The 14,468-nt window shown below is 41.5% G+C and overlaps 1 protein-coding gene across 1 annotated transcript in view; it reads right to left on the bottom strand.

Annotated features, from left to right (window-relative positions):
- CCDC158 (coiled-coil domain containing 158) overlaps positions 1 to 13,212 on the bottom strand; it is a 66,469-nt gene extending 53,257 nt beyond the window's left edge. Inside the window, 3 exon segments of the mRNA XM_062199209.1 lie at positions 2,326 to 2,543; positions 7,788 to 7,930; positions 13,142 to 13,212. Coding sequence (XP_062055193.1) covers positions 2,326 to 2,543; positions 7,788 to 7,857 — 288 coding nt within the window. The 5' untranslated portion in view covers positions 7,858 to 7,930; positions 13,142 to 13,212.
- Positions 13,213 to 14,468: the final 1,256 nt, after the last annotated feature.

Here is a 14,468-nt window from a genome sequence, read left to right as displayed (position 1 = left end):
ACACAGATGACTTTATAAAGATGAAATTTAATTAAGTAAAACTATGTCATCTACAAAGAAATAATAATCAAACAAACATCTACTTCTCAGTTACAATACTGAATCCAAGGACAGAATATATTCAAGAGATTAAGAGAAAATGATTTTGCACCTTACTCAGGCAAATTATCAATGAAGTATGACTGCAAAATAAAGTAATTCTTGCACAAATAAAAATTCATAAAATGTATCTACCACACACTCTTCTTAGTAAGGCTACTAAGCATATGTTTTGACTAAATGAAGACATAGATTGAGAAAAAAGAAAACAGTGAAACTGTAAATCCAAACAAGAAAGCCATGACAGGAGTCTTAGGGAAACAGTTGCACAGTTATACAAGAGACTCTTAGAGAAAATAATCTAGACCATGCAAAAGGTCAGAAGATACCTGGAAAGTCCAACATTAAAGGAGGACTTGATAGAAAACCTATAATTTATATATATAAATATATATATATATATAAATATATATACACACATATGCTTTAAAATGAGGATATGATAAAGGTAAATAGTATAAGGAAAAAGAAAGGCAATTAGCAACCACAGGAAAATTAAAAGTTTATACAAGAAAGGAAAAGTAATATGTTACTATTGGACTCTGCAGTTGATAACATACAAGGGTACTTTCAAAAGTTCAAGGAAAATAAAATTAAAAAGCTTATTTTGTTGCAAAAAAATTTTAAATTCACATATACTAGTTCCACAATATACCTTTCCATGAATGTTTTAGAAACCTTGTATATACTGATTTCAAAAGTTTTTGCACCAAAATAAACATCATTTAATCCCATTTTACCATGGTCTTCAAAGTACCCTCATACATGTAGTTACTATACGGTAACTCCCTTTAATTTCTCACCGGCAGTCCAAGTGAATGACCATACTAATATAAATTTAGAATGGCAGTAGTGAAAATGCAAACAGATTTCAGAAGTGTGTATGTGGCACTAATGGATGGAGTGATAAAGTAGACGTCAGGACAGACAGAAGTATCAAGAATGAACCAAGTTTCTGCCTTATGCAATGACATAGAGGTGGCACCACATTTAGCTAGAGAAAACACAGAGTAAAGCAGGTTTGGGAGAAGGAACACATAACCAGTTGGAAATGTTTGAGTTTATAGAGCCCGAAGAACATTTTGAGTGAAAATCCCAAGCAATACCTGGGTACACTAGCTGGTATAGAGCTCAGATAAGAGGTCTGTACTAGAAACATAAATTATATTGGCATATAATTAGCAACAGAAGCCATGTGAATCTCTATGACTTCCTATGGAGGGTCTGAATGGAACAAGAGACTGAATAAGAATGAACTTGAGGAAATCCATGTGTTCCATGAAGTCTGTGGGAAAAGAGCTCTTCAAGAACAGCCAAACAAACCTAATTCTCAGCCCTTAATAAATTTGCAGGGTTTTTCCTCTAAAAGCGCTTACAAAATCTGAGGCGGTAGAACAACGTGTTCCTGAGTATAATACGATGATGCACTGTTACAGTGGATGTGCACAAATGGCAATGTCTGGGTAGGGAACACATCTAATTCTGCCCACAGGAAAGGCTTCCGAGAAGGAAATTCCTGAGGTGAGTCTCAGTGTAGAGGAAGTCTGCCAGGTACTCAGGGTAGAAAAGAGGGAATGGCTGGGAAAAGACATGAAGGTCTAAATTAGCATAGTGTGTCCAGGAACAGCAAGTAGATTGATATTGCTGGAATAGAAGGCAGGTTTGGAGAACAGGGAGCAGATGAGGCTAAGTTAGATCTTGAAGAGCTTTGTATATGATGCTAAGAAGTTTGAATTTTACACAGTAGACTACTGGGACCCAATATGCAGTTGTAAAGCTAGCTTTAGTCTACATAAAGTTCACTTGAAATATTTGCAAACAGCCATCATGTATACATTTACACAAAAACCTACCCTACACCCTGTTCTTTAAAAAGAAATCAGGCATTATGATAGCAGGGCAGCAGGCCTGAAACAATTAATTATACCTGCGGATGAACATCACTAATTATAATATTTGAGCTATTCAAATTTCATTACAGTTATATCATGAAATCAAGGCACTATGAATAACTATTAACAAAAAGAAAACACATTTGCAGAGTTTTTATCAGCTCAATTTTAAATACTGAAATAGGAAGTACATATCAAATTAATAAATTTAACCAAAAAATATATTGTTAATTTTTTCTTCCAGGAAGTTTATTCTATTCTAAGGCAATGACCCTCACCATCATGCCCCCAAAATGAAATGGCAGTAGGTCCTTTAGGGAAAAATGCAACTCACTTCATTTAATTTTCTCTGCAAATCTTTGACTTGATGTGAATATTCTTCCAAAACACGTTCAATGTGGTCCTTTCCAGGATAAGGAATGACTTTTCTATGAGAATCAAGTTCCGCTTCATATTTAGGGAAAAACGGAATCTGTGTCAAAGTCCCAGGTGAAGATGTGTTTTCAATTATTGTACCACGAAGAGAAGACACAAAAAATGGACTTGAAGGACCTAAATATTAAAGAATTCATTAATTAACATATTCCTAAAATAATTTTGTGATAAGCATTATGCTAGGTGATTTTGTTATTGAATCCTAAAGGAGCTCAAGGTCTTGTGGGAGAAAACAGGCAAGTGAAGGATAGTAAGAGCTCTGACAGAGACGAACACAAGGTACAGGCTGAAAAAACTGCTCAGCAAGAAACATGCTACCTCTTCATCCAAAAGGAAGGATGACTCAAAGTCAGACCTACGAGTCCAGAGGAAGGGCTGTGTTGTGGCACAGGGGTTGAGCTGCAGCTTGCAAGACCAGCATCCCATATCAGAGTGCTGTTTGAATCCCAGCTACTCCACTTTCAATACACCTGGGAAGCAAGGGATGGTGGTCCAAGTGCTCGGGCCCCTGCTAGCCATGTGGGAGACCTGATTGGTGTTCCCGGCTCCTGGCTTCCGCCTGACCCAGCTCTAGCTCTTGCAGCCATTTATGGAGTGAATTCTTTCTCTCCCTCTTTCTCTGTTGTTCTGCCTTTCAAATAAATAAATAGCTCAGAAAAAAAAAAAAAAATGGGGGGAGGAAGTCCAGAGAACAGAAGCAAGAACTATGGAGAATTACTCCTGGGCTTTGAGTCCTAATCAAGGAATAGCCTTCTTATGCCCACTGGATCTCAGCATTGCATTGCTCAGGTTAGGCCCTTTCTGACCAGGGATGGTGATGGTGGTTGTCCTGTTCCTGTCCTACAATTGTATGCTGGGTGTCACAAATCTTCAGAATAAGAGGGACTCTGCTCAAGGAACTATACTTCAATAATTAGAGTGAAGGCCTTCAACCACAACAGAACCTAATTTATATGGAGTAGTTCTGGCCTTGAGCTAATGCTGTAATGGGACCAGGCTCTTGGGGGCCTTCTTGGGAGAGAGTAGGTGTCATGTATGTGAGAAAAATTTAAATAATTTGTGACAAGAGAGCACCTGGTGGTTTTAAAATACATCTAAATTGGGCTGGTGCCGCGGCTCACTAGGCTAATCCTCCGCCTTGCGGCGCTGGCACACCGGGTTCTAGTCCCAGTCGGGGCACTGATCCTGTCCCGGTTGCCCCTCTTCCAGGCCAGCTCTCTGCTGTGGCTAGGGAGTGCAGTGGAGGATGGCCCAAGTGCTTGGGCCCTGCACCCCATGGGAGACCAGGATAAGTACCTGGCTCCTGCCATCGGATCAGCGCGGTGCGCCGGCCGCAGCGCGCCTACCGCGGTGGCCATTGGAGGGTGACCCAACAGCAAAGGAAGACCTTTCTCTCTCTCTCTCTCACTGTCCACTCTGCCTGTCAAAAAAAAAAAAAAGTCTAAATCTTTTTTAATATTCTTCCCTTTAAGTGGTAGAGGTTAATTCACCTCCTCCTGGTAAGAAAGAAAAAAATAAGACTTTATGTATAAGTATACATACATGTGTGTGTGTGCGTGTGTGTAGTATTTTTGATAAATCCTGAAAAAAGAATGAAGGGTCGGCACTGTGGCATAACAGGTGAGGCTACCACCTGCAGTGCCAGCATCCCATATGGGCACTGGCTTGCATTCTGGCTGCTCTACTTCTAATCCAGCTCTCTGCTATGGCCTGGAAAGGCAGTAGAAGATGGCCTGGTTCCTTGGACCCCTGCACCCACATGGTAGACCTGGAGGAAGCTCTTGGCTCCTGGCTTTGGATCCACTCAGCTCTGACCATTCCAGCCATTTGGGGAGTGAACTAGCAGATGGAAGACCTCCTTTCTCTCTCTCTCTCTTTCTCTCTCTCTCTCTCTCTGCCTCTGTGTTTCTGTAAGTATGCCTTTCAAATAAATAAATAAATCTTTAAAAAAAGAAGAATGAAACAGAAACTCATGAAAATAGCTATCTATGGGGTACAGGCATAGGTGGAAATAATGGAAAAGAAATGGATGGGGCAAGACTATTAAATACATTGTGCTATTAAAGCTTTTACTTTTGGGTCACATAAGTCTTATATACATGGAAAAAGTTAAAATGAAACGAAGTTTAATACTAACAAAAATAAAATACCTAGGCGCAGTTCCAAGATGGCAGAGTAGGGAGGGAGCTAACAGCTCTAGTCCAGAAGATGGTTTAAAAAAAGTGAAGAGAGTGTAGTCGCAGGAAGAGTTAGGGATAAAATGGCAGAAGAAACTCTACTGAAATTAGAGGAACATTGTGAACCTACATGGAGGGCATGGACACCCACAACTTGGGACTCCAGCAGCCGAAAGCATTGAAAAGTGAGTACCTGCTAGACAGGCATCCCATATGGGTGCCAGTTCTGTCCTGGCTGCTCCACTTTTGATCCAGCTCCCTGCTGTGGCCTGGGAAAGCAGTAGAAGATGCCCAAGTGCTTGGGCCCCTGTACTCACATGGGAGACCTGGAAAAAGCTCCTGGCTTTGGATTGGCTCAGCTCTGGCCGTTACAGCCATTTGGGTAGTGAACAATTGAGTATAAACAGAGGATGGAGAGGCCAGTGCTGTGGCTCACTTGGTTAATCCTCCACCTGTGGGGCCGGCATCCCATATGGGCACCAGGTTCTAGTCCCAGTTGCTCCTCTTCCAGTCCAGCTCTCTGCTGTGGCCCGGGAGGGCAGTGGAGGATGGCCCAACTGCTTGGGCCCTGCACCAGCATGGGAGACCAGGAAGAGGCACCTGGCTCCTGGCTTCGGATCCATGCAGTTCCAGCTATAGCGGCCATTTGGGGAGTGAACCAACGGAAGGAAGATCTTTCTGTCTCTCTCTCTTTCTCACTGTCTATAACTCCACCTGTCAAATAAAAAAAAAAATAAAAAAAAAAAAACAGAGGATGGAGGATCTCTCTCTGTCTCTTACTTTCACTGTCTATAACTCTCTCTCTCTCTAATAAATAATAAAATATTTTTAAAAAAATACCTGAGGCTGGCACCGTGGCTCAATAGGGTAATCCTCTGCCTTGCGGCGCCGGCACACCAGGTTCTAGTACAGGTCGGGGCACCGGATTCTGTCCTGGTTGCCCCTCTTCCAGGCCAGCTCTCTGCTATGGCCTGGGAGTATAGTGGAGGATGAAACAAGTTCTTGGGCCCTGCACCCGCAAGGGAGACCAGGAGAAGCACCTGGCTCCTGGCTTCGGATCAGTGTGGTGCGCCAGCTGCAGCGCGCCGGCCGCACCGGCCATTGGAGGGTGAACCAACAGTAAAGGAAGACCTTTCTCTCTGTCTCTCTCTCTCTCACTGTCCACTCTGCCTGTCCAAAAAAAAAAAAAAAAAAAAAAATACCTGAATAGTAAATTGACAACTTAGTCTCACAGAGAAAATACATAGTTCCTTCAAATAACTTGAGAACACTGTACCTGACTATATGGTCTTAGTGAACATTACTTTGTGGGGAAGTTGTTAATAATGGTAGTGCTGGTATATAATTAAGAAACTATTTCATGTTTATTACAGAAGAGAGAAAATGGATAACTACTGATGTTTTTGGAAATTGGGATTTTCATTGCAGGGGATACAAATATGGACTGGGGAAGATGAGGAAGAACACTATAGTACTGGATTTGAATTTGAGTTATCAGTGTGAACCTGTGATAAAAAGATCTACTTGCTTGCTAGCTTTTGCCACTAAAGGATCATAGCCACAATGGCCCTAGGAAAAACATGCACAGAAGATTCTGGCTTCTAAATGCAATTCCCTTCTCATAGGAACCAGGGCTTCTCAGCAAAATGGCTGATGTTAGGTCTGTTGGAATAGGCAAAGTTTGGGGTGAGCCTGGAGCTTTTTGGATGTGCCAAAAAGCAATGAAGTGAGGGTCATATCTTTAAAATAAAGACACAGGAGCCAGTGCTGTGGCTCACTTGGTTAATCCTCTGCCTGCGGCACTGGCTTCCTATATGGGCACCAGGTTCTAGTCCCGGTTGCTCCTCTTCCAGTCCAGCTCTCTGCTGTGGCCCGGGAGGGCAGTGGAGGATGGCCCAACTGCTTGGGCCTCTGTACCTCATGGGAGACCAGGAGAAGCACCTGGCTCCTGGCTTCAGATTGGCACAGCGCCAGCCACAGTGGCCATTTGGGGAGTGAACCAACGGAAGGAAGACCTTTCTGTCTCTCTCACTGTCTGTAACTCTACCTGTCAAATAAATAAAAAATAAATAAATAAAAATAAAATAAAGACACAAGAGCCAACTTACAGGGGGTAGCCAAATTCAACACAATTGAGTATCAACAGTAGTGATAGCAGTTATTACAGCACTTTGAATTAACAACAATCAGTGATAATAATAATGCTTGCTGCCCAGAACTCCACTAAGGTCTCCCATGTGGGTAGCAGGTGCCCAAGCACTTGGGCCATCCTCTGCTGCTTTCCCAGGTGCATTAGCAGGGAGCTGTACCACAAGCTGAGCAGCCTGGGTTCTGATATGGGATGCTGCTGTTGCAGGCTTAACCTGCTGCGCCGTTTCACAAGCACCACTTCAAGGAAGTTTTGCGATGGGAAGTGCCGGGAAGAACAGAAGGTAGGAGGACAGAAGCAGCCAAGGCCCTGCTTTCCCTCACTCTACCTGAATGGGCTCTGGCAGCACCTTCCAGGCAGCTTTCCTGCATGCAAGCTCCTGCTTCTCCGCCTCATGCAGCTCCCCTTCTCATTGTCTTACTAGCCCAAAGGGCAATCACAGCTTCCTATAGTGGTCAATCTCTGGTTGTCTCAGCCCCTTAGGTTTCACAGTTCTCACACCCAAGTAACCAATTCCCTGTATTAAAAGCCACCTATTTATTTCAGCTGTGTCCATTTCCCTGACTAATTTGAATCAAAAGCAGTGGGTGCCTGAACCAAAGCAGTGGTGATGGGAATGGAGAGGGGAAAATGTATTAGAGTATAAGGAGCAGAACTAGGAGTCTGACTGGATGTGGAAGCAGGTGATAGAAAAGGAGTCAAAATGATGAAGAATCTGACACAGGGTAGACTAGGAAACACAAGAGAGGACCTTAGGAAACATGGTGGGATGTGCAGAGGTTGAAGTGCCTCAACACAGAAACAATGTTAAACTAAAGAGATAATGTAAACATATACTAAGACACAGACATGCTCATTGAAGACTAAACAATTTCTTCTTCAAGAACAATAAACAATATGGTAGACACTCAAAAGCATATTCTGTGCAGTTAAAAACAAAACATCCTGAAGAACAGCAGCTTGAATGAGCACTATTGAAGAGTGCTTAATTCTAATTTCTTCTCTACTGGTTTAATAAAGGGTACATGTACATACCTCCGTTGGATGTGATGCCACTACTTGATAAAAGATCTTCATTATTTGACTCACAAGCTTTCTGTTCCATGTTGACTATTGATACCTCTTCTGAAGAGATCTTGAAATATGGATGCCTCCTTGTTTGGTTCTTCAGTTCTTGTCTATGAAAAACAGGGATTTAATCTTTAGAATTATATGAAAAATATCCACAGGGGGAAAAAAAAAACTGACTTTGTTAATAGTTGAAACTCAGTAACAATTTTTCCCTTAGAACAATAACTGCATAGAAATATTTTATTATTATGTAGATCAGTAAGCAAAAGAATCTTACTGTGGAAAATGGATTTTAATAGCTAAGGGAATTATTAAAAATAACCTGAAAGTAAAAAATGAACACTTTAATTATTTTGGTAATTAGTGCACTGCTTTGGGGCAGAAGTTTTCTCTTTTTGAAAGTCCCATAAAGTTGCACTGTCAAATAATAGAAGATAATGTCTCCTTAATAAAAACCAGAAATCATCAAATTAGAATTCATTAATGAAAGTTGAAGAACTTCTTTAATATCAAGTGTAATCACAATTTTATTTAAAATTTTTGTTGCTTATTTACATTTTAAAGGCAGGGAGAAAGAGACACATACACACAGAGACAGAAACAGAGAAAGATCTTCCCTCCGCTGGTCCACAAACTTTCCAAATGCCTGCAACACCTAGAGGTGGGCCAGGCTAAAGCCAAGAGCCAAGAGCCAAGAATTCAACCCAGGTCTCTCATGTGGGTAGCAGAACCCAACTGCTTGAGCCATCATCTACTGCCTTCTAGGAGATGAACTCGCAGGAAGCTACAGTGAGGAACAGAGTGGAAGTGAGGAAGCTGAAAGGGAAGTGAACAGGAAGTGAGGAAGTGAACAGGAAGCTGAAGTGAGGAACAGAACCAAAGGACGCTGTGCAAGTATCTTAACTGCTACTCCAAATGCCGGTTCCAGTTGTTACAACTTCAGATTAGGTCAAGAAGAGGGTTCTTGCTTTGGTAAACAATGGAGGTGGCCTGATTCCAAATCTCTCCTTCATCCTTCCAAAACAACAATGACATCAACAAGGAGGACAAATAACACCACACATACTCCATGCCTTCAGCATCACTAGAAGACAGAGAAAGCCACGTCCTTCAAATTATCTCTAAGAAACCGGCAATTTTTTTTTTTTTTTACTCGAAAGAGCTCCTACATCCCACTGACTACCACTGCAAGCCTGAGATGAGGAGTATGGGAGAGGAGGTGCTGAAAAGACTGAAAAAGATCAGAGGTGAGAAGACTGAGAGAAAATATGGGCAATTTTACCACCGATACATGGGACGACAGGAGCCAAAATACTGTGCAGCTTTGGAACCTTAGCATCCATGGCCTTGACTAAGGGTATGGAGGGCCTGAAGAAGTGGCAGCTGTAGAGGGGCAGTGTTTCTTGGGGGAACCAACTATTGAGAAAAGAGGGGGACTCCCCTGAGACTTGGCAGTAAAAGGGAAAAGAGAAAGTGAGAGGAAAATTAAGAAACCAGCAAAAACACAAAACAGAAGCAAGATACACCCTCCTCCCTGCATGCCTCCCATCCAACACCACCACCTTCCAATAAAAGAAGCCGCATGGAAGAACCATGTCCACAAGAGGAACTGGAATACATAAAACCAGATCATATCCATACAACGTCACTGCAAAATAGCAGAAAATGCAGATGAACGTTTTTCTGCTGATCAAAAGTACACTTTCCCAGAAGAACAAACACTAACTCAAAGAAAAATGGACAAAGTATTCTACACTGGATGACATATTCTCAAATAAGCTTTGAGAGATATGACTCAGAAATGTAAAAATCTAAGAACAGAAATGGACAAGAAACAAAACAAATGAGAAGAAATGAAATCAGAGTTGACTACATTAGGGAAGTCAAAAATTACATCAGAAATGAAGACCAAGTTATAAAGTACAAAGGAATGATATATTGTGATGAGAAACTCACAAAGGCATTGAAAAAAAATCAGGAAAACTGGAGTCAGAGCTGTGGCTCAATGGGTTAAACTGCCACTCACAACACTGGCATCCCCTATGAGCATCGGCAATTCCAAGATGCCCCACTTCTGATCCAGCTCCCTGCTAATGTGCCTGTGAAAGCAGCAGAGGATGGCCCAAGTGCTTGGGCCCTGTCACCCACATGGGAGACCTAGATGGAGTTCCAGGCATCTAGCTTCAGTCTGGACCAGCCCTGGCCATTATAGCCATTTGGAGAATGAACCAGTAGATGGAAGATCTCTCTGTCTCTCCCTCTCTCTATCTTTCAAATAAATAAAAAATATCTTTAAAAAAATAAAGATTATGCCAGTGCCATGGCTCACTTGGCTAATCCTCCACCTGCAGCGCCGGCACCCTGGGTTCTAGTCCCGGTTGGGGCGCCAGATTCTGTCCCGGTTGCTCCTCTCCCAGTCCAGCTCTCTGCTGTGGCCCAGGAGGGCAGTGGAGGATGGCCCAAGTGCTTGGGTCGCTGCACCCGCATGGGAGACCGGGAGGAAGAACCGGGCTCCTGGCTTCGGATCAGCGCAGCGCTGGCCATAGCGGCCATTAGGGGAGTGAACCAACGGAAGGAAGACCTTTCTCTGTCTCTCTCTCACTGTCTATAACTCTCTCTCTCTCTCACTGTTTAACTCTGCCTGGAAAAAAAAAAATTATGAGAAAAATCCTCAGGGATCCAGGCAAAAAAGTTGAAACAGATCGGCATTATTCAAAAACAATATTCAAAGCTAGGCAACATTTTAAAAGAAACATACAGAAAGTACAAACCAAGGATATCACATCCATCTAAGATCTCCTTCTAAAGGTTCAAGGCCACAGTCAGACAGCTTTCTACAAGTCAGAACACTGCACCCACAGGCCCCTCTGAGGGGGTCTACTGGAGAGGATGAACTTCACCCAATTGATAGATGACCAGGAAATGTGGCCAAGGGCCAACAACTGGTGAAACTTCCAATTTTTATGTAGTTTTAAATATTTTCTAAATAAAGTTTTGGGGAAAAATGTAAAGGCAAACATTAAAATAGATGATTGGGGTAAACTTCAAGGGCTGATGGTGAACCTTTCACCATTCAGTTGTAGAGCTTACACCAAAACAAGGGTGGGTCTACCACCCCGGAAAACAACATATAAATAAATACTATCTTCGTGACAAAGGAGGACAAATGAAACCCAAAATGGGAGGATGGCTAGATTGGGAGGTGGGGGGGTAAGTAGAAGACCACCAAATAGCTTTACAAAGGAAGTCAGTAGTAATCAAAGAACACAGTTTATGGAAGAAAAATGGAATTTACAAGAGCATTGGAAAAGATATTAATACAAAAATAGCCACTACAGTAAAAATAAATCTTCTTAAGTGACAGAAACAATTTTAAAAAGAAAAAAGAAAGAAGTAACACCAAATAAATTCAGCAACTATAACATAATATATAAAGTAGTTACACTAAAAGATAATACACTAATGTGAAAATAATGTGATAGAATTTAGACCAAACACAACAGCATATTGATAGACATTAAGGGACTCATCTTACCTACTGAAAGAAAAGGGTTTTCAAATTGGCTTATTAGGAAAAAAAAAATTCTCTATGCTGTGTACAACAGGTATGCTTAAAACACAAGAGATTCAGAAAGACTAACAATAAGGGGATAAAGAGTCACCAAGCAAATTAAAATAGGAAGAAAGTACAGGTTACAATCCAATACCAGGGGCTGGTGCTGTGGCATAGTGGGCAAAGCTGCCACCTGCAGTGCCAACATCCCATATGGGCACCGGTTCAAGTCCCAGGTGCTCCACTTCTGATCCAGCTCTCTGCTATGGCCTGGGAAAACAGTAGAAGATGGTCTAAGTCCTTGGACCCCTGCACTCGTGTGGGAGACCTGGAAGAAGCTCCTGGCTCCTGGCTTAGGATTGGTGCAGCTCCGGCCACTACAGCCATCTCGGGAGTGAACCAGCAGATGAAAGACCTCTCTGTCTCTCTCTCTGCCTCTCCTTCTCTCTCTGTGTAACTCTTTCAAATAAATAAATATATATAAAAAAAAGAATCCAATACCAGACCTAATAGTCTTCAAGCCAAACAGCATTAAAGACAAAGGGACACTTAAGGTATAAGCCATGTTCTATAATCAAGATATAGTACTTCTGATTACCTATGTGCCACATAACATAGCAATAATTTAGAATAAAACAATTTCAGAAGTTGTAATAAGAATTAGAAACAGTAATAACAAGAGACTTTAACAGACCACTCAATACGACAGACCAAGTAGACAAAAAGTAAGACTACAAAAGATTTACATGAAATAATCACCGAAACAGGGGCCGGCACTGTGGCACAGCAGGTTAACGCCCTGGCCTGAAGCACCGGCATCCCATATGGGCGCCGGTTCAAGACTCGGATGCTCCACTTCTGATACAGCTCTCTGCTGTGGCCTGGGAACGCAGTGGAGGATGGCCCAAGTCCTTGGGCCCCTGCACCCACGTGGGAGACCCGGAGGAAGCTCCTGGCTCCTGGCTTTGGGTCGGCATAGCTCCAGCTGTTGCGGCCAACTGGGGAGTGAGCCATTGGATGGAAGACCTCTCTCTCTCTCTCTGCCTCTCCTCTTTCTGTGTAACTCTGACTTTCAAATAAATAAATCTTAAAAAAAAAAAGAAAAAAGAATCACCGAAATAGACCTTTTGCATCAACATAGACCATTATATTTAGATAGCAGAGAACATACCTTCTTCTCAAGAGCACATGCAAAAATCAATCATGTTCTAGGGCACAAATGAAGGATTAGTAGGTTTCATGAAGTAGTAATGCTAAACTCAATACCTTGTGGTCCCAATGGAATGAAACTAGAAATTAAAAATGAAAACACAAAACAAAAAGGCTACCTGGAAACCAGAAGACTGTTTATTAAATAACTCTTTTGTGATAAGAGAGATGCAAGCAGAAATTAAAGAATTTCTGAAAATAATAATATACTACAAATCAAAATTGGTCAGATACATTAAAAACAGTGAAGAGGAAAATTCCTAGCCCTGAACACCTATTTCAATAAAAATAAAAGAATGAAAATAAATTAAATCTTTAACAGAAAAAAAAAGTAAGCCAAAAGAAAGCACATAAGGAAAGTATTAACAATAAAAGCAAAAAGTGGGGTAGAAAACAGAAAAATAGATCAAATTAATAAACCAAAATCCTAGTTATTTAAAAATAAAAAACTAAAACAGACATAAGTAAAAACTGTCAAAGTGAAAGAGGAAGATTATACATCACACTATTTTACATTACTTCATAATTATAAGCATACTTAAAAAAGCCAACCAACCTGTGAGTTAAACTGCTTTTATTGAACGGAATTCCATTCTTTTCAATAACAGTTTCCTCTTTTTGATTACTGAAGTGCCATCTGTCAAAACTACAATTAAAGATAAATTCTACCTGAATATATTCCATGCCATCATTTCTAGGAAATAAGTAGTAGGGAGGGAGACATTTCATGGAGAATTATAACAAATAGAATGTTAGTCAAGATTGCTAGGCAATTTCACTGTTCCAAATTGAGAAGACTGCCGTTTGTGGGGGAAGGGGTGTGCAACGTTATTGAAACAAAGTTATTGTGAATGTTTGGTGTGTAATTTTACACACTAAAACAACCTATTTGGGGGTTCTTCAGGAAAATGACTGATTCTTAGAAAACTCAAATTACTGAGCAATGTTACTTTAACATAGGTCAAAAGCATGGAGTGAGCAGGGCAGGTAGGATCATAGTCCAGTACTGGGAAATGATAAACTAATCCACTCTGCTGGATACCAGTATCTTTATTATCAAGTGGGAAATGAACAACAGGGTAAGGAAAATGCAGACTAAAAGCTGGAGAAGAGAGAAGAGAATGAAGGGGCAGGTTTGAGCTTAGATGTTCTGATGTGGAAGCCATGCTCGGTTACTTTGACAGATGATGACAAATGCAATGTACTCATGCACTCAGTACCACTCATGGGTAACAGGTCACTGGAAAGCAGCAGTCATTTAGAGGGGCTTTTTTCTTACAAAACCAGTTTAAAGATGATAGATTTATGTAAGAATTTCTTTAATGTTTAAGTCACATTGCTTTTTAAAAATTTTCATTTTTTATTTGAGAGACAGAGAGACAAAGACAGGGATCTTCTGTTGGTTCACTCCCCAAGTGCACACAACAGCTGGTGCAGGGCCAGGTCAAACCAAGGAACTCAGAACTCAGGGACCCAACTAACTGAAGCCATTATCTGCTGGCTTCCAGGGTGCCCGCTACCCCAAAGTGGGAATCAGAAGTGGAGCTGGGACTTGAACCCAGGCCCTCCAATATGGGGTGTATGTGACCCTAGCAGCATCTTAACCCTCAACCACAGGGCCAAATGCCTGCTCCCTTGAAAGCTTTAAAATGACCATTCATTTGTAAAGAATCTGCTTAGCCCTCTGTTTGCCAATACTACTTGTTATTTTTTGTGCCTTAGAATAATGAAATCTGCATTTAAAAACATTTAAAACAATTGTGGGGCCTGTGCTGTGGCTTAGCAGATAAAGCCGCCTGCTTGCTCCCTGCTGTTGCACCTAAGAAGGCAGCAGAGGATGGCCCAAGTCCTTGGGACCCTGTACCCATATGGGAGACTGAGAA

Source organism: Lepus europaeus, chromosome 8 (assembly GCF_033115175.1).
Source record: "Lepus europaeus isolate LE1 chromosome 8, mLepTim1.pri, whole genome shotgun sequence".
In the NCBI taxonomy this organism is placed as follows: Eukaryota; Metazoa; Chordata; class Mammalia; order Lagomorpha; family Leporidae; genus Lepus; species Lepus europaeus.
The sequence above is the reverse complement of the archived record's forward strand: the minus strand, read 5'-3'. Positions and strand labels throughout refer to the sequence as shown.